The sequence below is a fragment of the Lycium ferocissimum genome, chromosome 5 (genome assembly GCF_029784015.1).
Source record: "Lycium ferocissimum isolate CSIRO_LF1 chromosome 5, AGI_CSIRO_Lferr_CH_V1, whole genome shotgun sequence".
In the NCBI taxonomy this organism is placed as follows: domain Eukaryota; kingdom Viridiplantae; phylum Streptophyta; class Magnoliopsida; order Solanales; family Solanaceae; genus Lycium; species Lycium ferocissimum.
In genome coordinates this window covers 68,474,032-68,496,449 of record NC_081346.1, presented here as the reverse complement: position 1 = coordinate 68,496,449, position 22,418 = coordinate 68,474,032, and the positions used below count along the sequence as shown (strand labels likewise).

At 33.1% G+C, this 22,418-nt stretch overlaps 3 protein-coding genes across 3 annotated transcripts; all 3 read left to right on the top strand.

Moving 5' to 3' along the window:
- The first annotated feature begins 1,433 nt into the window (after window positions 1-1,433).
- LOC132057183 (soluble inorganic pyrophosphatase 4) lies at window positions 1,434-6,671 on the top strand. The gene is made up of 9 exons (XM_059449651.1): window positions 1,434-1,574; window positions 3,591-3,735; window positions 3,835-3,863; window positions 4,402-4,467; window positions 4,546-4,653; window positions 5,523-5,588; window positions 5,659-5,779; window positions 5,935-6,016; window positions 6,328-6,671. Exons 2-9 carry the CDS (start codon window positions 3,600-3,602, stop codon window positions 6,368-6,370), a joined length of 651 nt encoding a protein of 216 aa, XP_059305634.1. The 5' UTR covers window positions 1,434-1,574; window positions 3,591-3,599; the 3' UTR covers window positions 6,371-6,671.
- Window positions 6,672-7,579: 908 nt separating this feature from the next.
- On the top strand, window positions 7,580-12,517 carry LOC132057182 (uncharacterized). Its single transcript, XM_059449650.1, has 2 exons — window positions 7,580-8,296; window positions 12,382-12,517. Exons 1-2 carry the CDS (start codon window positions 7,674-7,676, stop codon window positions 12,386-12,388), a joined length of 630 nt encoding a protein of 209 aa, XP_059305633.1. The 5' UTR covers window positions 7,580-7,673; the 3' UTR covers window positions 12,389-12,517.
- Window positions 8,582-10,819, top strand: LOC132058586 (uncharacterized). The gene is made up of 2 exons (XM_059451046.1): window positions 8,582-8,852; window positions 9,182-10,819. The coding sequence occupies exons 1-2, from the start codon at window positions 8,582-8,584 to the stop codon at window positions 9,604-9,606; spliced, it is 696 nt and encodes a 231-aa protein (XP_059307029.1). The 3' UTR covers window positions 9,607-10,819.
- Window positions 12,518-22,418: the final 9,901 nt, after the last annotated feature.

Genomic DNA, 22,418 nt, shown 5'->3' with positions numbered 1-22,418 from the left:
ATAAGAAAGATCCCAGGAAATTTGTAAGTAGAATTTTTAGAAATTACTTTTCTTCAATGAAAATTATAATTCCGTAAAAAATAAGAGGGGATTTCCATTTTGCTGTCGTATAAGCAAAAAAAAGTAAGTCATGTCTTATTTCCATTTGTATATTAATTTTTCATTCAAAATTAGCTATTTTTGGTCTTGAATAATTTAAATTCACATCGTCTAAAACTCATTTAAAAAAAAAACAATCATTCTCTATTAAGATTTTTTCATATCAGGAAGTAATATTAAGATTTTTCATTCAATTCATCCCATGTAATAGTTGTTGTCGTTTATCTAAATGTTTTAAAGTCAGATGTTGTTTCTATAAACTTTATTCTATAACTACAACTATGTTAATACTTTTTACTATTAAATTAATATATTATTAAATCATATATATGTCATATAAAATGAAATTAGATGAGGAGTATATTTCTTCTCACGAATATTCCCTCCACCGCACAAACTTAATAACGGTAACTTCCCACCCTTCATTTCCCGTCAAATCGTCAAGGCAACCGTTAGGAACTACGTTACTTTCAACGTTTTAGGTCCCACCACTCCGACATCCATAACCCAATAAACAACCTCCACGTGTAATGGATATTTCTAATATTCGCTTCCACAATAGAATCTTCCGTCTTCAAGGAAAAAAAAAAAATTAAAGAGAAATGTAAGATTCCATTTGCTTATGGATAATTTTCACTTTTCTTTTTTTCAGAATATTATTTCAAAAATTTGTTTGGATATAGAATTGTTATGACTTTTCCGAATTCAAGTTGAATTCTAGAATTTTTGAAAATTCGAATAGCTCAAAAAGCTATTTTCACGATCTCGAATCACTCACAAATATTTAAAAACAGCTCCGATTTGTATTCATATTCAAACACAACTCCAAATTAAATAACATTTTCAACTCGTAAACAAATACTACTATTTATATCCCCGTAACATTTTTCGCTTCCCAAAGATTCAAAATGTATTAATTTTAACGAATATTTTAAGATGTATTTTTTCACCAAATCAAATTCATTGTATTTTTTTTAATGTAGTTTTCGAATTTATAAAATTTAATCTTAAATATGTAATTAATCTTATCAATTTAGCTTCAAATTTTAGTATCATATAAATTGAGACGAAAAAATTATTATTAATTCCAAGTATCATAATTCTTACCTGTAACGGATATTTATAATATTCCGTTCCACGTTAGAATCTTCCGTCTGCAGGAAAAAAACAAAAAATCAAATTGAAACGTAAGAATTGTGCATTTTTTGTTTTCTCTTTCTTTTTGTTATTTTTTATAGCTTGAGCAGCTTAAATGGCAGAGTATTAGAGCGGGAAGAAGGGGTGGGGAAACGCGTTTTACAGTGTGTACTGACTGTATCATCAAAGAGAGAAGAGAAGTGTACTAACTCTCTCCTTTACTCAACAGCTTTCTAGGGTTTATTCTCTATAAATACTCTTTCTCCCTTTGCCGTTGTTCATACGCTTTCTCTTTTGTAGATCTGAGTTGTGTTTTCCACCGACACTTCGTTCTTCAGGTATAGATTGTTTTACTTTTTGCGTTTGATTTGACTTAATGATTATTTGGTAAATGTGCTTTGATGATCTTCATTTACTTGTTGTTTCAGGCATTCATTTCCATATTTTTTTGTCGTTTTCTAGTAATGCTTTTACGGATCGTTTTCTTCACGGCATTTCCTACATTTTTTACTGATATATTTGGTTTATATTTCACTCTGTTTTTGTTGTTGTTTATATTTTTTTTTTATTTCAACGCATTTTCCGTACTTTTTGGCGTTTGCATTAACTTTTGTTCTGTTATTTATCAAGGCGCGAGTTATTGTTTGGTAAATGTGCTTTGATGATCTTCATTTACTTGTTGTTTCAGCCATTCTATTTCCGTGTATTTTTTTGCTTTTCATTTTTGTTCGTTTTGTAGTAATTTTGGTTTTCGTTTCGCTCTTTTTTTTTTTTTTTTGTTCTTCGTCGATACACAAATATCTTTGTAGTCAATGCTTTAAGGACTTAATTTCCTTATTCATTTCTATTTTTGAAGCTTTTTTTTTTCCGTACGTTATGGTTTGATTTTACTTTTATTCTGTTATTTTTCAATGTGCGAGTGATTCTTCTGTAAATGTACTTTCATGATCTTCATTTACCTGTTTCAGTCATTGATTTCCATGTTTTTCATTTTTTTTTTTCGTTTTTTAGTAATGCTTTTAGCATTTAGGGATCGGTTTCTTCACGGCATTTTCTCCCACTTTTTACTGATATATATTTTTTTTTTTTAACTCTGATTTTTGTTCGTAGTTGATGGATAAATGTCTTTATTGTTAATGGTTTAAGGACTTAATTTCCTTATTCATTTCTATTTTTGAAGAATTTTTTGTTTGAAAACGATTTTGTTTCTTCATGTATAGATAGCTTTTAGTATGTTCGGTTTAATGAGTTTAAGTGCCTTAGATTCTCTATTTTAGGCTTTGATTTATTTTCTGAAGCTTTTTATCGTTTTTTGCCATATGTATACTTCATGTATTTCTTATTTTCCAGATTGCATTTCGTGTAGTGTTGGATTTTTTTTTTTCTTTTTGGGAAAATTACGCTCTATATCTACTGGGAGAAAATATTTACGCCACATAGCCCATATTTTGAGCTTTTTATCTGGTTTAACTCATATATGTGTATAAACACCTCTTATACACTATTATACACCTTTGTACAAGGTTGATACATTAAATAATGCTTTCCACCCCGGTATAATGTTGTATAATATTGTATATTGGGCTACATGGCGTAATATATTATGTTGGGCTGTATATTTTTGAAAATTTCCCCTTTTTTTCCTTGTTACTACTTAAATATTAACAACAGTTTTGTAATTCGAGCAACCAGTATTGCATAGCTAGATATAAAATGAGATAGATCTGGCCTTGCTGGTTGTACCCAGAGGCGAATCCAGGATTTCAGGAGGATGAGTCCACCTTAGAATTTTTTTTAAAAAAAAATGATGATGCAAAAGTGCACTTAGTAGGGTTCGATCCCACAACCTTAAGGGATTAAACCCAACACTTAACCAATGCTCCACTCAATCTAGTTTGACCATGTGTTCCTTCAATTAATATTAGATATATTTTAAGGATTATATATATAATATACCGAGTTTAGTTGGGTGATCATGTGTTCACGTGACCCATATTTTACACATGGATTCGCCCCTGGTTGTACCTATATATCAGAGCTGCAAATTGTAACCTCTATATCAAATGTATATCCTATGTTTACATTATCTATTAGAATAAGGTCTTTTTTCTTTGTCCACGGGAAGATAATGATTTTCGATGTAATAGAAATATAAATCCCGACTGATAATTCCTGGATGTTAAAAGTTTGTTTGTTTCATTCTGAGTCCGGGTCACTGGTCTGTAATATGCATATATTTCTTCCCTGTTGTTTTTGTTGGACAACTTTGTTTGATGCCTCTGCTCCGAATGTTAACATTTGCTTTTCCCATACCTATGGAGATTCTTACGTGCTACTAATACCTTGATGTCCAGCTAGCAATTATGGTTCCACCGATCGAAACTGCAGTCAAGGCCTCAGTGCCCCACAAGTTATCCATTCCACCTCTTAACGAAAGAATACTTTCTTCCATGACACGGAGATCAGTTGCAGCTCATCCTTGGCATGATCTCGAGATAGGTATTTTTACATTCTGTAAGGGGCAACAGCCTTTCTCACAATTGTGTAAAGAAATGTCTCCTGGAATATTCAAGAGATAAAATTTATGTTTTGCTGCAGGACCTGATGCCCCAAAGATTTTTAATGTGGTAAGGATTCTTTATATTGCTTCAGAACTTTCGAACTGTTATTTGATATGGTTACACCGTTGTATCAGTTCATACGAATAAGTCAATTTATGTTTCACATATAAGCTGAATAATAACTGGCTCTATCTGCATGTTAACTCTTTTTAATATTTAGCTTAGGTGATATAAAGTCCAAAACAGATTGTAAATCTTTGAGTTCTAAATGTGCAAGCAAGTATGATTGGTCTTCTAGGCCAATGCTCTAATTTCACATAGGAGCAGCTGACAAAATCTGAATCAACTGAAATATTTCCAAGAAGTCTTCTTTAGCCCACGCTCTGACTTTATGCTATCCTAGTTAGTGGTGCTTTACTTCTCTAGTTGTAATCTCTAAGAGCTTCACTATATAAGGTGGCTTTTCACCTAGGTACCTTAGGACTTACTAGAGGCTACTATATGGTTCAAGTTATTATGTTCCCTGATTTTATATATATGGGTAATGTTAGTTCTTGGTTAAGAAATATCTTCTGTATGTTAACCTACCAATTGGTTGGTGAAGGTGGTTGAGATCAGTAAGGGGAGCAAGGTGAAGTATGAACTTGACAAAAAAACTGGACTGATCAAGGTATAAGTTGTATCTTTTGAAATGAGTAAAATTATGAAAGTTTTTAGCCGAGTTACCTGAAACACTCTGTCATTCCAGGTTGACCGTGTTCTTTACTCATCAGTTGTATACCCCCACAACTACGGGTTCATCCCTCGTACACTCTGTGAGGACAGTGACCCTCTGGATGTCTTAGTCATCATGCAGGTAAGCTGATGATCCTTTCCCATTGTCCTGATAAACAACACACTGCGGATATTAGCTAATTGTTGAACTGCTGCTTATGTTTAAGAACTTACGTTATAACTTACATGTTTCATGTGTAAGGGAGGGACAAGATATAGGTAGGTTGTAACTTACCTAAATCACTCTTTAAACTTCCAAACCTATATCTACTACTAAAATGGTGCTGGAGGCAAAAAAGCTGAACTGGTTCTGGTGTTAGGTCTTATTATAGGCATTTGTGATCTCAGTATTTGCTCTGGAAAAAAATGTTTGCTTTTAAGATAGATTTTTGACTTCAAACAACTTTCTCCAACTTTATGTTACCTTGTATAACCTATTGACTTCCATATTACTCCTTCCGTCCCAATTTAGATGAAACTTTTTTCTTTTTAGCCAGTCCCAAAAGAGTAGTAACACTTTTCTATATATAGTAACAATTTAACTTTAAAATGATCATTTAAACCTTAATAAGATGGTTTATAGCCACACAAATATCTATGGCTTATTTTAGACCACAAGTGTCAAAAGTCATTCTTTGTTTCTTAAACTCCATGCATAATCCAAACACAATCACATAAATTGGGACGGGGGAGTATATGTTTTTGATCTATATGTTGTAAAACTGTCGAGTTTTCTTAAGAAGCCAAGCCTACAATAGTTTGCCAGTGCAGTGCATGGGTCTCAAGGAAGTGCACAAGTTAACCTTGTGTGGCCTTTGCAATGCATATACTTGCAAATCAAGGAAATTATCAATATTGTGGCTTTTAGCTGTATGAATTGTGCTTCGAGTTTTAAGAGGATGCCTATCAACAGTTATTTCTTCTCTTGATTCTTATCATGCTAATTTACAGGAACCTATTCTTCCTGGTTGCTTTCTTAGGGCCAAAGCAATTGGTCTTATGCCCATGATTGATCAGGTATATATCTTTTTTAAAGTAAAAATTTCGTCCCCAATCTTGCCATATATTAATTCTATTCAGAACACAGGGAGAAAAGGATGACAAGATAATTGCTGTATGTGCTGATGATCCCGAGTATAAGCACTACACTGATATCAATGAGTTGCCACCCCATCGTTTGGCTGAGATCCGTCGCTTCTTTGAGGATTGTATCCTTTTCTAATATCACAAATCTTAGGACAACATGCATTTTAATTTCAGATGTTTATGAATTTTTCATGATGTGTTCGTTTACTGTTTGGTGTGTGCAAGCATGAATAAGGAGAATTTGAGTATATCGTTTGGTCCTTGACGAATGTATCAGACAAGAAAAATGAGAACAAGGAAGTTGCTGTTAATGACTTTCTTCCAGCCGCCAAAGCCTTCGAAGCAGTCGAGCATTCCCAGTAAGTTTACCTAGCACTTTCTCAAACATTACCATAAGTACAACTTTTCTCCCTTCTGCGGTATGTAAGACCGAACAAACAACATAGATGTTATATAATAAGCATAGAGGGCATTGTGTTCAAATTACTAAAGATGCAAAATCAGAATCATAAATTTTTAACCTGACCAGACCAGATCAGATATTCTCTGGCCATAGGATAACAAGATCTGGAGTAGCTATCATTAGTGAATTAGGTTCTAATATAAAGTCATATTGCAATCTTTTTTTGCTTCCACTAGCTGCTTAATTGATTATGTTCTTTCTTCTCAGGGATCTATATGCGGACTACATCGTGGAGAGCCTGAGGAGATGATAGTCTTTTCATCTTCCTCAAGTCGTGAATGCTGGTCGATATTACATTTTTCACACTAATATACCATATAATAGGACTGCTCTAATATTTTGTCTACCTGTACTGCAAAGCACAGTTATACGATGTTGCATGTGCATATTACATGCTATATACAATACGCTTGTATTATCTACTGCGTGGGAAATTAATTCCATACAGTACAAGATGATGACGAAAAGGAAACTTCATGTTTCCCCTTGTCAAATTTTGTAAGATTTGAACTATCTCAATTGTCCGGTTTATGAAATGGATTATATACGAAGTGTGTATGCCTTGTGTTCTGTTCCCTAATCTTAATTGGCTTCTATATTGGACCAGATGTTGTCTATTTTGATCTGTTCAAACTTATTAAGGTGTATCTTAAGGTTTATTTCGTATTTCCGTTTGGCATAAATATTCTGCTTCTTTATCTCAGTAACAGCTTTTATCGTCCAAAACAAATCATGAAATTCTGCGTTAATTGTATGAAGGTTAATCAAAGGAAATTAAGCACACTGAAGTAGCTATAGTGAGATAGGCAGATCCAACCGAAAAAAAACAAAAAAAAAAAAAAACAGAGAGAGAGAGAGATGTGAGCAAACAGAAGTTAGTTCAGTTTGAGAGACCAAAACTAGCATATTAGGGAACGTAGAGGAACAGAATGACAAATTCATATCGTGTGAAGAACTTCCCTACAAAAATAACAACAACAACATACCTAGTGAAATCTTACAAAGTGGAATAGGCAATACAAAAAAGAAGTGCTTCACAATACAGTCAAAAGAAAATTAAGAATGTGGAAATCAAAGAGATCTAGAAGGAAAAACAACATCAGATTAATTGATTTGATTTTATCGAGACTTTCAGGAAAAAATTAAGTGTTTTTAATAGTAATTGAAGTTATTTTTAATCTTTTAAAAGTTGAAGAAAATAGTATCTTACTTAGATAAGTGTTTTAAGTTGGCAGAACAAGTTTTCCTATCATAAACTTATCTTTATCAAATTAATTATTTTTCTCGTAATTTAATATTAAAAAATACTCTTAAAAAAATATGAATCAAACACAAACTACTAACAAAAGTATATGTCAAATGACTTGATAAAATACAAATTACTATTGTTTGAGAATATCTTTTTTTTTTTAAAAAAAAAAAAAGATTTTTATTCTCTTTAAAAAAATAAGATATTTCACTAGTGAGTTAAAAGTGGAATTTGGCTTTAGCTTCCCCACTCTTTCTTCCCATAAACCTCTCCTAAACCCTTCCAATCCAATCACCAAACCACCATGAATTCCTACAACACCAACACCCCAAACTTCGACAACCTTCTTCTCCAATCCCTAATGAACCGCCTCCAAATTAACCCTCCAAATCCACCTTCCAAACAGTCCCTTGAAGATCTCCTTTTCAACACTCTCCCTTTCGACGATGACGATGATGATGATAACAACAACGACGACTCTTCCTCGAAATTCGAGCTGGCAAAAGAAGAATCTCGGGTCGAAAAAGAAATAATCCGAACAATCCTAACTGGAAAAATTGATTCCCTTAAACCCAATTCGGGTCAAGCTGTTTCAATTGGTGAACACCATATATGTGTCGGGTTTCATGAGGATACGGGTTCGGATTATCGGGTTTGGGAATGGCATGGTCATGTAATGCTTTTTGATGAGGAAAATGGGTATACACCTGAATACATTTATGGGAATTACTTTGAAAGAGTTAATACTAAGCTCATGAAGAAGAAAGAAGAGGAAAAGGAAGAACAGGAGATTGAAAAAGATGAAGAAGAAGAAGAAGAAGAAGAGGAGAAAAGTGGGAATTTGGGGTTGAGAGAGTTGATTGAATCGGGAGAATCGAATAACGAGGGTCGGATACTTAGGAGGAATATGAATGCTGGCGCTAAAAGGTATATATCGAATCACCCCTTTTTTCGTTGTTTAATTTTGTTATAGTTTTTACTAGTTCATTTGCATATATGCACTTCTTTTCTTGTTTGGATGGTGTTTGAATCCATAAATATTTGTGTGACTATAAATCATTTCATTAAGAGTAAAATGGGAAGTTTAAAGTTATGTCGTTACTACTAAATATAGAAATGTGTCATTCTTTTTGGGACTGATTGAAAAGGAAAGTGTTGAGAAAGGGATAAAGGGAGTATCTTATATTAGGAGAATCCAGGATTGAGAAAGAGATGAACCGGGCAATCGTAACTGGAAAAATTGAATCCCTTAAAGCCAATTCGGGTCAAGCTGTTTCTATTGGTGACCACTACATATGTGTCGGGTTTCATGAGGATACGGGTTCCGATTATCGGGTTTGGGAGTGGCATGGTCATGTTATGCTTTTTGATGAGGAAAATGGGTATACGCCTGAGTATATATATGGGAATTACTTTGAAAGAATTAATGGTAAGCTTATCAAGAACAAACAAGAACAGAAGATTGATAATGAAGAAGAGGAGAGTGAGAAAGTTGATCGAATCGGGTGAATTGAATAATGAGGGTCGGATTTTAAGGAGGAATATGAATGCTGGCTCTACAAGGTTTATATCGAATCACCCCTTTTCTGGTCTTTTAATTTTGTTATAGTATCTACTAGTTCGTTTGCATTTATGCTCTTTTCTTGTTTGGATGGTGTTTTGGTTGAAATCTTGAATACAACGTAAGCCATAAATATTTGTGGGGCTATAAATCATCTCATTAAGGGTAAAACGGGGAATTTAAAGTTGTTACTGAGTATAGGAATGTGCCATTCTTGTTGGAAAGAGTGTCAGATAAATTGAGATGGTGAGAGTATCTTATATTAGGAGAATCCAGGGTCAAGAAGGAGATAATCCGGATAATCTTAACTGGAGAAATTAAATCCCTTAAACACAATTCGGGCCAAGCTGTTCCTATTGGTGAGCACTACATATGTGTTGGGTTTCATGAGGATACTGGTTCGGATTATCGGGTTTGGGAGTGGCACGGTCATGTAATGCTGTTTGATGAGGAAAATGGGTATACACCTGAGTACATTTATGGGAATTATTTTGAAAGAGTTAATGGTAAGCTTATGAAGAAGAAACAAGAAGAGGAGAGCGAGAAAGTTCGGAATTTGGGGTTAAGAGAGTTGATAGAATCGGGTGAATCGAATACGGAGGGTCGGATTCTTAGGAGAAATATGAATGCTGGCGATACAAGGTTTATATCGAATCACCCTTTTTTCATCTTTTAATTCTGTTATAGTTTCTACTAGTTCATTTGCATCTTGTTGGTATGGTGTTTTGCTTGAGTACTGCATAAATGATACTCGATTTGAATTAGTGTTTCTAGCTTTTGCATGAATATCAGGAATTGTTAAGATATGTTTGCTTGTTCTAAATAGAAATATTGTATCTTATATTAGGAGAATTTGTCATCTAAAAGTCTGTGGCAGCCTCAAGTTCTTAGATATGTTGTACTTTTCTACATCAATAGCCTTTTGATTCAAAGTTGATAACATGACTCGTTGAAGCACCCAAGGGCGTGACCTTGTGATCAATGAAGTGGGTTGAGAATCATGAGGTCTCAGCTTCTAATTTCATCTGTCCAAACCTTGGTGGACACAGTTAACTGATACCTATGCTGGAGAAGTAGCCAGTACCTGGTACCCGTGGAATCAATCGAGCTGCATCCATGTTGGCTGGGACACCAGGATTATCAAGAAACAAAAAGCCCATTGAAGGAATTATGTTCTATATGTTAGGATCTTTAGCAGCGTACTGCTCTAAAATGTGACCATTAGCACCAAAAGAAAAGATTGGATGGTGAATGAATTTTGTCTTCAGAAGCCAGGGCGACAATGAAATTCACCCTGTCAAATTCTGGTGCATATTTTGGGAGTAGAAGATCGTCAACGGTCAAAACACTATAAATGAAAATCCACCAGTTTCTCAAAAAAGTTCTGTATCTTAGTTCTAGTTGACTTGCTGTTAATTAAAATGAGGAGAAGCTGTTATCTTATGTTAATTTTCTGCAAGAAGCAGAATTAGGAGTTAAGGCTAGCATACTACCCAAGCAATTTAATACATTTGAAGAGAATGTGAACAACTAGCTACATAACATGTTATCCTCGGCATTATGGGTGATGCTTTAAGGTGCGATCCTATGAGCGTTAAGCCAGAAGGATTTAGCTTAGGAGAAATATAAGTATATAACTATACTGTGCAGCACTTTGTTATTTCGACATGCTCTTTTAACCCCTGAACAGTGCTGAAGTAATGCTCAGCATAATAGGCGATGCTTTAAGGTTCCATCCAATGGGCGTTAAGCCAGCAGGACTTGGCTTATAAGGAATATAACTATGTTGTGCAGCACTTTGTTATTTTAACATGCTCCGTTAACCTCTGAACTGTGCTGAAGTAGTGCCTTTCAATTTGAACTCTTAATATGATACAAGGACAGCAGACACAGTTGCTGGTTGCTGGATCCATGTTAAAAGGAGTAGATAGTAATTTGCTTTTACGATGTATTGTCTGTTTGGCCGAGCTTCTAAAAGCAGCTTATTTTTTAAAAGTATTTTTGGTCAGAACTTAGAAGCAGTTTGTATTTGTCTAATCAATTTGAAAAACACTTTTAAGCAGGAATTAGTGTTTGGCCAAATTTTTAGAAATTGCTTCTAAGTGTATTTTCTCAAAAGTGTTTTTCAAAAAAGTACTTCTGGGGAAAAACTACTTTTTCAACTTCTCAAAAACAGTTTTTGCTTCTACTCGAAGCACTTTTTCTTCTCCTAAAAGCTTGGCCAAGCAGGCTATTAGTACAGCAGGATACCCTACTCTCATGGATAAAGTACCTTTAGATGTGACAAAATGTCACATTTGGTGCTAAATGCCTTTGTTATGACTATATCAGTGTGCTGCTGCTCCCATACAAAATGTGCATGTCATGCGACAGAATGACAATATTGCCTTACATGGGCGGTGCTCAACCCTGAGATGGCCAGGAATGAATTGTAGTAGCAGGTCTCTTTGTTTAGTGACGCATAATGCTAAGCAACACGGGAGGATTAACTAGCACACTGTGTTCATAAAGAGGGTAAGAAGCTACACAAATGTTCTGGTATTCAACGAGCTTCGAAGTGTGAAACTGTCCTTTGATTTTTGTATATATTTTAATCTAACCCTTTGCTTGTAAGAGCAGGGATGGATCTTGAAATGTGTTTTGAAGGGGGGGATTATTGAACAAACAAACAACAACATACCCAATGTAGTCCCACAAGTGGGGTTTGGGAAGTGTAGGATGTATGCAGACCTTACCCCTACCTTTGTGAGGGTAGAGAGGTTGCTTCCTATCGACCCTCAGCTTGAAAGAAAAGAAAAGGATTTGAAGCAGGGTATTAAGAAAATGATGACAACAAAATAGCATGATAGAAAACAAATGAAGCAATCGGGGGGGGGGGGGGGGGGGGAATTATTGAACCAAATCTTTAAATAACATTCAAAGGTACTAGTAAACTATAATATGAAATCATGTCTGAATGACTTCTATTACTGTCATAGAGATATATTTGTTTCATAACTGATCCTTCATAAGATATGTTGTGTGGTGATGGGACTCTCTACTAACCGTCTTAGTTCCAGCGTTGATACTTGTGCTTGAAATCTCAAATCATCTTTTATTTCCAAATAATTGGCAAGAAACTTTGGTATTGTCGACGCGGCTATTCCTTTCATGTAGTTCCCCACATCCAATGGCATGTGTATTTGTTGAACATCTCTATTGAAGATGTTTATCTCTCTCCTAATTGAGTTAGCACCCGTTGTTTCACTTGATGCATTATTCCTATATAACCTTTCTACCTAATTGTTGCTTCCTGTTGCTTGAAGGTGATTTTAGCTGATTTTTCTCCAATTTCTCTGCTTCTAATGTTTGATTGTTCTTTTGCCGCAATGAATAATTTATCGAGCATGTTTTACTCTTCCTCGTCTCTATTCGCTCCTGTTGACTGAATTTTCCTCGTTACTATTGACAGGGTCTAGATGTTTGCTGTTTCCGCTAAAGAAAACAATGAGGTTCCTGCATGTTTTCCATTGGCTGCAAGGAGATTTTTTACATTTCCTTTTCCAAGCTACTTGTTGTTCAGATAGCATATTTGCAAATTATGAAATATTGCATTGCCAAGCAAAATAGGAGCTCCTAGCAGCTGAGAATAGTTCCTACTTCTCTTTTACCCCTCTTCGTTCTCAATTTCTTAAAACTTTCAATAAGATTCTCGATAGAAACATTTGAGTTGTTTGGTTTGTACCTTCTGGCTAAAATACTCATCTAACAAAAAATTCGTCAAATTGTCCCGCTGATAAGCTCATTGTTGATGTCTGCTGTATCCTGTATTGTCTTGGATTTTCCGAAAATATTATTGCACTCGTGTCAAACTGTTCAAAAATGCACTATTTTTGAAGAATGACACGCACCTTCTAACATTTTTGAAGAATCATAGTAACATAGGTTGTTTAGGGTATTATTTTAGATTATTGTTTACTGTTTCTCGTTGAAGTCGCACGCCATAGGTAGGAAACAGTGAGATAGCAAGAAACCCTTTTACGGTAACGAACATTATATATGAGTCAGGGCTTGCCATAGTTTATATTTGGTGTGGATAAGTTTTTGGGATTCTTACATGGTGTATCCAACACTTACTAGGTATTTATCATTAATAGTTATAGTTTAAAATAATTACAATGCATCAAATCTGAGTGTATTTATAATTCTTCCTCCTCCAGCATCTTCATTTCTCAGATCTGAGTATTTCCTCCTAGCTCCAAGCGTCTTTCTTTGTCAATCGCAGCGGCGGACTTCACCGTTGACATCGGTGGAAAAGAAATGATTGACGGCCGGACTACGGCGTCGTTGTCGGATCTGAGTGTATTTCTCAAATCTAAGTATTTCCTCCTAGCTCCAGCGTCTTTGCCGTCGATCACAACAGCGGACTTCGCCTTTGACGGCTGTGGGAAAGAAATGGTTGACGGTCAGACGACCCGGACGACAGCGCCGTTGCCGGATCTGAGTGTATTTCTCAGATTTGAGTATTTATCATTGTTATTGCTTGAGATGTATTTGTTTTTGTGTTGAATACATAGAAATAAATGGGTTTCTGGTTGGATCCTTACCGGACGATTGCGTCGTTGCCGGCTATTTTTTCTTGTATCTCAAATCTGAGTGTATATTTTTTTCTTGTGACTCAGATCTGAGTGTATTTCAGTGTATTCGTTTTTTTAAGCGTTTTTTTTATGTATTTTTTGCTTTTATTTCGAAGGAGATTTTTTTTTTTTATACAAATAAATACAGTGAATTTTGAATACAGCTGAATATCCCTGTATTTTTTAGCATTTATTTTGTTTGAATACAACCGAATTTAAAGACAATAAGCTGAATACAGTTTAAAAGTAGTGACGTATGAATATAGCTGAATTGAATACAACGAAATACAGCTGAATTGACCGAATTTGAATACACGTTTTTGTAGCTGTGAAATGTAATTAGCAAAAGTATAGCTATGGTAAAAAAAATAAAAAATAAAAACAAAGTGTAGTCATTTGTGTAAGTTGCCTTAAGTTTTTTTTCCTTCACGAACTTCTTCATTATCAAAGAATTGCCGTACTCATAAATAGGGTCAGGGGCGCTGCTACATAAGTCGAAGGTGGTCAGTTCAACATTCTTTGTTAGAAAATTATATGACATATACAAGTTAATGGTACATTTTGTTACAATTGCTTAGAAGAATCAAATCAATTGAATCGATACTTAAATATTTAAATCAAACTAAACTAATGTAGTAAATTGATAACCAATACTCCGTAAATACAAAGGAATAAGAATAAGATGCTTAAATTAGAACTACTCATACCTGGAACATGCAGTAAATTTATCTTGACTTGCAAATAATTATATCGTAGTAATAAATTTGAGATTTAAGGAAGATACTGATATTTAATAAAATTGGATGAATAAAGGAGAAAAATTTATTCGTTGACTTATCTTTTTATAAGAAGTCAGTCTAACAACATAATTCGCGTCAACAAAATAATCAAGACTAGAAAATATTATGACAATTATATGGGGAAAAAAATCAAGTACAGTGAATGTTCCAATCTCTACAATTTCTCTAATTCTTCTTTTCATGAATAAATTAAGAGATAATTTTAGAGACTTCCCTCAGGTTTGACTTCATAACACTCACCTCCCTTGTGGTTTTAGATATTACGCTCATCTCCCTTATTTTGATATATTTGTAACCAAACTAATTTAAATGATAAATTGTCTATAATATTCTCAAACTACCCTTAGCTTATATTTAAAAACCTAGAATTAGTAAAAAGTCGAATACAATGGTAGTTTGGGGATATTATAGACAATTTATGATTTAAATTAGTTTGGTTACAAAAATATCAAAATAAGGAGGTAAACGTAATATCTCAAACTATAAGGGAAGTGGGTGTTAAGAAGCCAAATCAAAGGGGAGATCTCTGAAATTAACCCATAAATAAAAAGGTTTTTGAACTAGATTTTGAATATGATGGATTTGGTCTTAACTTGTATTTGAATTGAAGAGGGGGCAGCTTGATCTTGAATTTTTTTTACTTGAATGTGGATCTAATTCATTTGTCACGAATCCTTTGATGGTCGCTATGAACAGCTTGTAGGATGTAGTCTTGATCAACGAACTCTCTTTTACTTTTTCTTGTGAATATTGGTCTTTTTTTAAATAAAAATAAAAATGAAGACCCCTATTTATAGTTGTGGGAGAGAAAGAGTTATGATGAGCACAAACGTCTTTCATTTGATTTGATTGGTTCACTTGAGTCACAAACCAATCAGATTGAAACAATGGCAAAACTATATTTGATTGGTCGAAACACGCTACTTGCACTTGTGGCACTTTTTCACTGGCCTTTCATTTGGTTATACATGCCACGTCATTTTGACATGTGGCATGATCGTGTTGGCTGCATTATTTGATTTGACCTGCCATCAGTGGCGGAGCGCATTCTGATCAAGGGTGTTCAAGCTTACACTATAAAATAAGTAATTTTTTTCAATAAGTTGGTGCAACGAAAAATTTAAATCAAATTACATAATATTTAGCTTTGCTATTTTGCTTCGTAGTTTTTCCTAAAAGCATAATTCAAGCACTAAATTTGAAATGTGTTTTAAGTTTCTATTGAAAATTTTAGTTGAGTAAAGAAAATCACTCACGAGTCTCCAATAAAAAAAATCACTAGGTAATAATTAAGAAAAAAGGTTGAAAGGTAACATAAAAAGAAAAAATGAAAAAAGAACGAACAAACAACCGATTTCGGCAATGGTGGAGACGATGAAGTTTAAATAGGCACAATTCTTGGAGTTATTAAAAAGCAAATCAAACAGACTTTGTATTTAAATAAAACTAGCAAAACTACTCGTGTTTTGCGAGATGTGAATAACATCAATAAATTAGAAATAATACAACAACAACTTACCCAGTGAAATCCCACAAAGTGGGGCCTGGGAAGGGTGGAGTGTACGCGTAGGGTGGAGTGTACGCGTACCTTACTCCTACCTTAGGAAGGTAAAGAAGATGTTTCCGATAAACCCTCGATTCAAGAACAAACAATTCAAAGCAATACGAAAAAGAAATAACCGAAGAGAAAGAATATTTTATAAATTTAGATGAGATATTTTCAGGTATAAACATATAAAATTACCAATATATTTTAATATAATCACAAATATTTTTTTTTATTAGAATTAAATTTTATATCGAACTATTTTCATTACCGAAAATTTTAAAAATTACTTTTGTATGTGTGTCTGGTGGGTGGGGGTGGGCATGGTACGGTATTTGAAACTTCGGTATGGTAATTTCGATTTTCGGTTTCTAAAAATACTATACCATTACCGTACCAAATTAATTCGGTATGGTTCGGTATTTTAAAGTTCGGTTTCGGTATTTTACAATACGGTAAATCGGTACCATAGTTTGTCCGACTTCGACTTACATATACTCATATCGTGGAGAATTATGACTTCCGCTACTTAAGAAACGTCTCAATTATTATGTACTAAACACCTTACACATGTAAAAATATTCAAAAGAAAGTATAAGCAATCCCCATCATAAATCAATTACACAAAAAAGACAATAGAGTATCAAAGTTCCAATAATTAAACAATTAGTTTTCTAATAATACTAGTTTATATATTTGCTATTACTTTAATACTAAGATATATGAATTGTAAATGTAATTATATACTTTGATATGTTTAGAGGAAGTGTAACATCGATAGACATGAATATACACGGTAATAAATGGAGATATACGTGGCTACACAAGTGTTGTCTATTATAAGTGAGAAATACACACTAAGTGTATATACATGTTATACATTAATATACACTGAGCTATTTATATTATTGTCGTGGAATCGCCTAAATTCATGATATTGAATAATTGGTGAATGTGTGTGATTTCTTTTTGGACGGAACTTTTATATTTCTTATTATTTTTTCTAATTCAGATGTGAAACCATTTTCTGTTGATTCATCCTCTTCGATTTACTGGACAATAAAGGTCTAAATTAGACATAAAGTTGGATCTTGATGTTGGAACGGGAAAAGGTGAAGTTAGGAGTATGTGTAAAGTTGGATCTGAATTTTAAAATGGAACAAGCGTGAAATTAGGAGTTCAGTATCTAGATTTAGGAATGGGCATGGTACGGTATTTGAAACTTCGGTACGGTAATTTCGGTTTTCGGTTTCTAAACATATTATACCATTACCGTACCAAATTAATTTGGTATGGTTCGGTATTTTAAAGTTCGGTTTCGGTATTTTACGGTACGGTAAATCGGTACCATAGTTTGTCCGACTTCGACTTGCTTATACTCATATCGTGAAGAATTATGACTTCCGCTACTTAAGAAACGTCTCAATTATTATGCACTAAAAACCTTACTCATGTAAAAATATTCAAAAGAAAGTACAAGCAATCACTTTTGTAAATCAATCACACAAAAAAGATATTTAAATCAAGATAGAGTAGTCAAAGTTCCGACGTTTAAACAATTAGTTTTCTAATAATACTAGTTTATATATTTGTTGGTATTATAACACTAAGATATATGAATTGTATGTGTAATTATATATTTCAGTATGGTATTCGGTATTTCAGTATTTTCTTTATGAATACCGAATACCAAACTTTTTAAAAATGCATACCAAATACCATAATACTGAAACCGCAGTATAAAATTTTTTGATTTCGGTATGGTATGAGGTATCTACCGTACCATGCCCACCCCTATCTGGATTCTCTTATTATTTAGTCTGTACTGTGGGATTTAGCTATTCGCTGTCAATTTTTTGGCTTAAGTTGCTTAGTCTAATTTTTGTTAAAATTCTGCCAATAGTTATTAGTAGGGTGTCCAAGATGCAGGTTGACTCATTTTTTTAAATGAAAACCAAACAAACTGAAATATTTAAAAAAAAAAATTAAAATCCACAAACCAATATACTATAAATTTTGTCGGTTTGTTTCGAGAACTCAGTTTTTCTAATTATTTTTTATTTTACCAAATAATAAAAAATAATGCAGATAACGTTCTCCACTAGCAATAATTTTTTTCGAGAAACAATTCAATCAATAAGATAACATTTTCCACTTGCTAACACACGATACAATCACCTTATAATTCAAACATAATTTTTAAAATAATATTTATGTAAATTTTAAAGAAGATTATTCATAGATTCACGGTGCACACACCATGCACGTATGCCAGGAGAAATGATTTTGTAGCCTTTTACAAAATTCTTTTATAATTTTTTGTGAGGAAATGAGATCTCTTGCCCTCATATAATTTGAATAAAAGAAAATGACCTTCTAGCTCCTAATTTTTGTTTTTTAGGGAAAACCCTTTCTGGGCAAACGCTTTAGGCTTATCCAGTCTGTCAACCTCACTCATCACGCTATCGTGCTCTCCGTCCTCTCATTTCACCCGTAGATTTACCCCAAATCCAATGACTCACAATACTTCTCATATGGTTTGATTGGTTCACTTGAATCACCAACCAATCAAATTAAAACAATGGCAAAATTATGTTTTATTGATCGAAACACGTTACTTGTACTTGTGACACATTTTCATTGGCCTTTTATTTGATTATACATGCTACGTCATTTTGACCTGTGGCATGATCTTGTTGGCTGTATTATTTGATTTGATCTGCCATATCGTTTTAACACTTGATATCAATCTGAGACATAGAGTTAGATGATATATTGATCTTAACAAAATAGACTCATCATTTAAAGCTCAAATCAATGGACTAGCTTAACAAAAGTTGAATCTTTAATTAGATTCATATTTATGGGATTTCAATAATTAAGAGAATGTAGCCCTCCATAGCAACTCTGCCCAATAAATCTCATAAAATAGTTCAGTCTTCGATCAGTGGCACCTAATAGCTAATACTAGTTGTTTAACCCAAAAAAATTGGGAATATGCAATTACTATAAAAGTAACTTCATATATTTTCTATCATCTTTCTTTACTGATATTTTTCTACAAATTCCTTTCAAGTTCTCTCTAAAATTCCCATTGTTATAGACATCCTATTATATTCTTTTAGGTTGAAATTCTTATCGTTTTCTCCTTTCTTTATTTTCAGAGATTTGGTTGTTGCATCTGTATTGGGTCCTTTTCCAATATTTAATTTGATGCCATATATCCTAATGTTTTTTATCAAGAGGTGATCACATTTGGGCATCCGATACAAAGATGAAGCAACATAAAAAAAGATTGGTCGTTCTTCCTCTTTATTTTCTCAATCGTGGATCTCCACAAAAGATATACCAAACCGGACGTATCAATTTTTTGCTTTGAGATCCATCATTATTTTCTCCTCTTCTTCAGATATTTGATCGTTATAATATACATTGGATATTTTCTTAAAATGATTCTTAGTGATTTTAGAAATCTCTGTTCATAATAGATAAAAAAGTATGCTTAGAGGAAGTGTAACAATGATAGACATGACTATGCACTGTAATAAATGGAGATATAAATGGCTACACAAGTGTTGTCTATTATAAGTGAGAAATATACACTGATATACATGTTATACATTAATATACCCTGAGCTATTTATATTATTGTCGTGGAATCACCTAAACTCATGAGATTGAATATTTGGTGAATGTGTATGATTTCTTTTCGGACGGAACTTTTATATTTCCTATTATTTTTTCTAATTCAGATGTGAAACCACTTTCTGTTGATTCTTCCTCTTCGATTTACTGGACAATAAAGGTCTAAATTAGGCATAAAGTTGGATCTTGATTTTGGAACGAGAAAACCGTGAATATATGTGAAGTTGGATCAGAATTTTAAAATGGAACAACCGTGAAATTAAGAGTTTAATATATAGATTCTCCAATTATTTAGTTTGTACGGTGGGATTTAGCTATTCGTTGTCAACTTTTTGTTAAAATTCTGCCAATAGTTATTAGTAGGGTGTTCATGATGCGGGTTGACTCGTTTTTTAAATGAAAACCAAACAAACTAAAATATTTTGTTAATATTAAAATCAACAAACCAATATATTATAAATTTTGTCGGTTTTGTTTCGAGAACTCATTTTTTCGATTATTTTTTATTTTACTAAATAATAAAAAATAATGCAGATAACATTTTGCACTCACAAATTTTTTTCCCATAAACAAATCAATCAAGAAGATAACATTTGCCACTTGTTAACACACAATACAATCACCTTATAATTCAAGCATAATTTTTAAAATAATATTTATGTAAATTTTAAAGAAGGTTATTCATAGAGTCACGGTGCACACACCATGCACGTACGCCAGGAGAAATGATTTTGTAGCCCTTTACAAATTTCTTTTTATAGTTTTTGGTGAGGAAGTGAGATCTCTTGCCCTCTTACAATTTGAATAGAAGAAAATGACCTTCTAGCTCCTAATTTGTTTTTTAGGGAAAAACTTTTCTTGTGCAAACGCTTTAGGCTTATCTAGTCTGTCAACCTCACTCATCAGACCATCGTGCTCTCCGTCCTCTCATCTCACCCGTAGATTTACCCTAAATCCAATGACTCACAACACTTCTCATTTGGTTTGATTGGTTCACTTGAATCACCGACCAATCAGATTGAAACAATGGCAGAACTATGTTTGATTGGTCAAAACACGTTACTTGTACTTGTGACACCTTTTAACTGGCCTTTTATTTGATTATACATGCCACGTCATTTTGTCATGTGGCATGATCGTGTTGGCTGTATTATTTGATTTGACCTGCCATATCGTTTTGACACGTGATATCAATCTGAGACCTAGAATGAGATGATATATTGATCTTAACAAAATAGACTCATCATTTAAAGCTCAGATCAATGAACTAGCTTAACAAAAGTTGAATCTTTCATTAGATTCATATTTATGGGATTTAAATAATTATGAGAATTTAGCACTCCATAGCAACTCCGCGCAATAAATCTCATAAAATAGTTCAGTCTTCGATCAGTGGCACTTGATAGCTCATATTAGTTGTTTAACCTAAAAAAGTTGGCAATATGCAATTACTATAAAAGTAACTTCATATATTTTCTATCATCTTTCTTTACTAATATTTTTCTTCAAATTCCTGTCAAGTTCTCTCTCAAATTCCCATTGTTATAGACATCCTGTAATTCTCTTTTAGGTTGAAATTCTTATCGTTTTCTCCTTTCTTCGTTTTAGAGATTTGGTTGTTGCATCTATATTTGGCCCTTTTTCATTATTTAATTTGATGCTGTATTTCATGAAGTTTTTATTTTTTTTATTTTTTATCAAGAGGTGATCACATTAGGGCATCCGATACGGAGATGAAGCAACAACAAAGAAGATTGGTCGTTCTTCCTCTGTACTTTCTCAATCGTGGATCTACACAAAAAATATACCAACTGGAGGTATCAATTTATGCATCATTATTTTCTCGTCTTTTTCAGATATTTGATTGTTATAATATACATTTGATATTTTCTTAAAAAGATTCTTAGTGATTTTAGAAATCTCTTTTCATAATAGATAAAAAGTATGATTAGAGGAAGTGTAACAACGATAGACCTGAATATACACGATAATAAATGGAGGTATAAATGGCTACACAAGTGTTGTCTATTATAAGTGAGAAATATACTATGATATACATGTTATACATTAATATACACTGAGCTATTTATATTATTGTCGTGGAATCGCCTAAACTCATGAGATCGAATATTTGGTGAATGTGTGTGACTTGTTTTCTGACGGAACTTTTATATTTCTTACTATTATTTTTTCTAATTCAGATGTGAAATCACCTTCTGTTGATTCATCCTCTTCGATTTACTGGATAATAAAGGTCTAAATTAGGCATAACGTTGGACCTTGATTTTGCAACGGGAGGAAATGAGATCTCTTGCCCTCTTACAATTTGGATAGAAGGAAATGACCTTTTCAGACCTCTTATGTATTTTTTTCAGATCTCCTACCGGCAAAAAATGAAGATTCTTGTAAAAAAGTTATAAAATTACAAAAAGTTCGTAAAGGACTAAAAAACCGTTTCTCCCGTTTTTTTGGGAGGAAATGACATCTCTTACCATCTTATAATTTGAATAGAAAAAAAATGATCTTTTCATATCTCTTATGTGTTTTTTTCAGCTCTTTTATGGGTAAAAAATAAAAATCTGTTGTAAAAAGATTATAAAATTACAAAAAGTTTATAAAGGACTAAAAAATCGTTTCTCTCATTTTTTGGGAGGAAATGAGATCTTGTATCCACTTATAATTTAAATAAGAAAAATGACTTTTTCAGATCTCTGATGTATTTTTTCTTCAGATCTCTTATTGATAAAAAATAAAGATGTTTTATAAAAAAATTATAAAATTTTAAAAAGTTTGTAAAAGACTAATCATTTTTTTTTTTTTGGTGAGTCCTTGTACCTTGCTTTTTTAGTTGATAAAAACTTTGATTGTCAAAACAAACTTT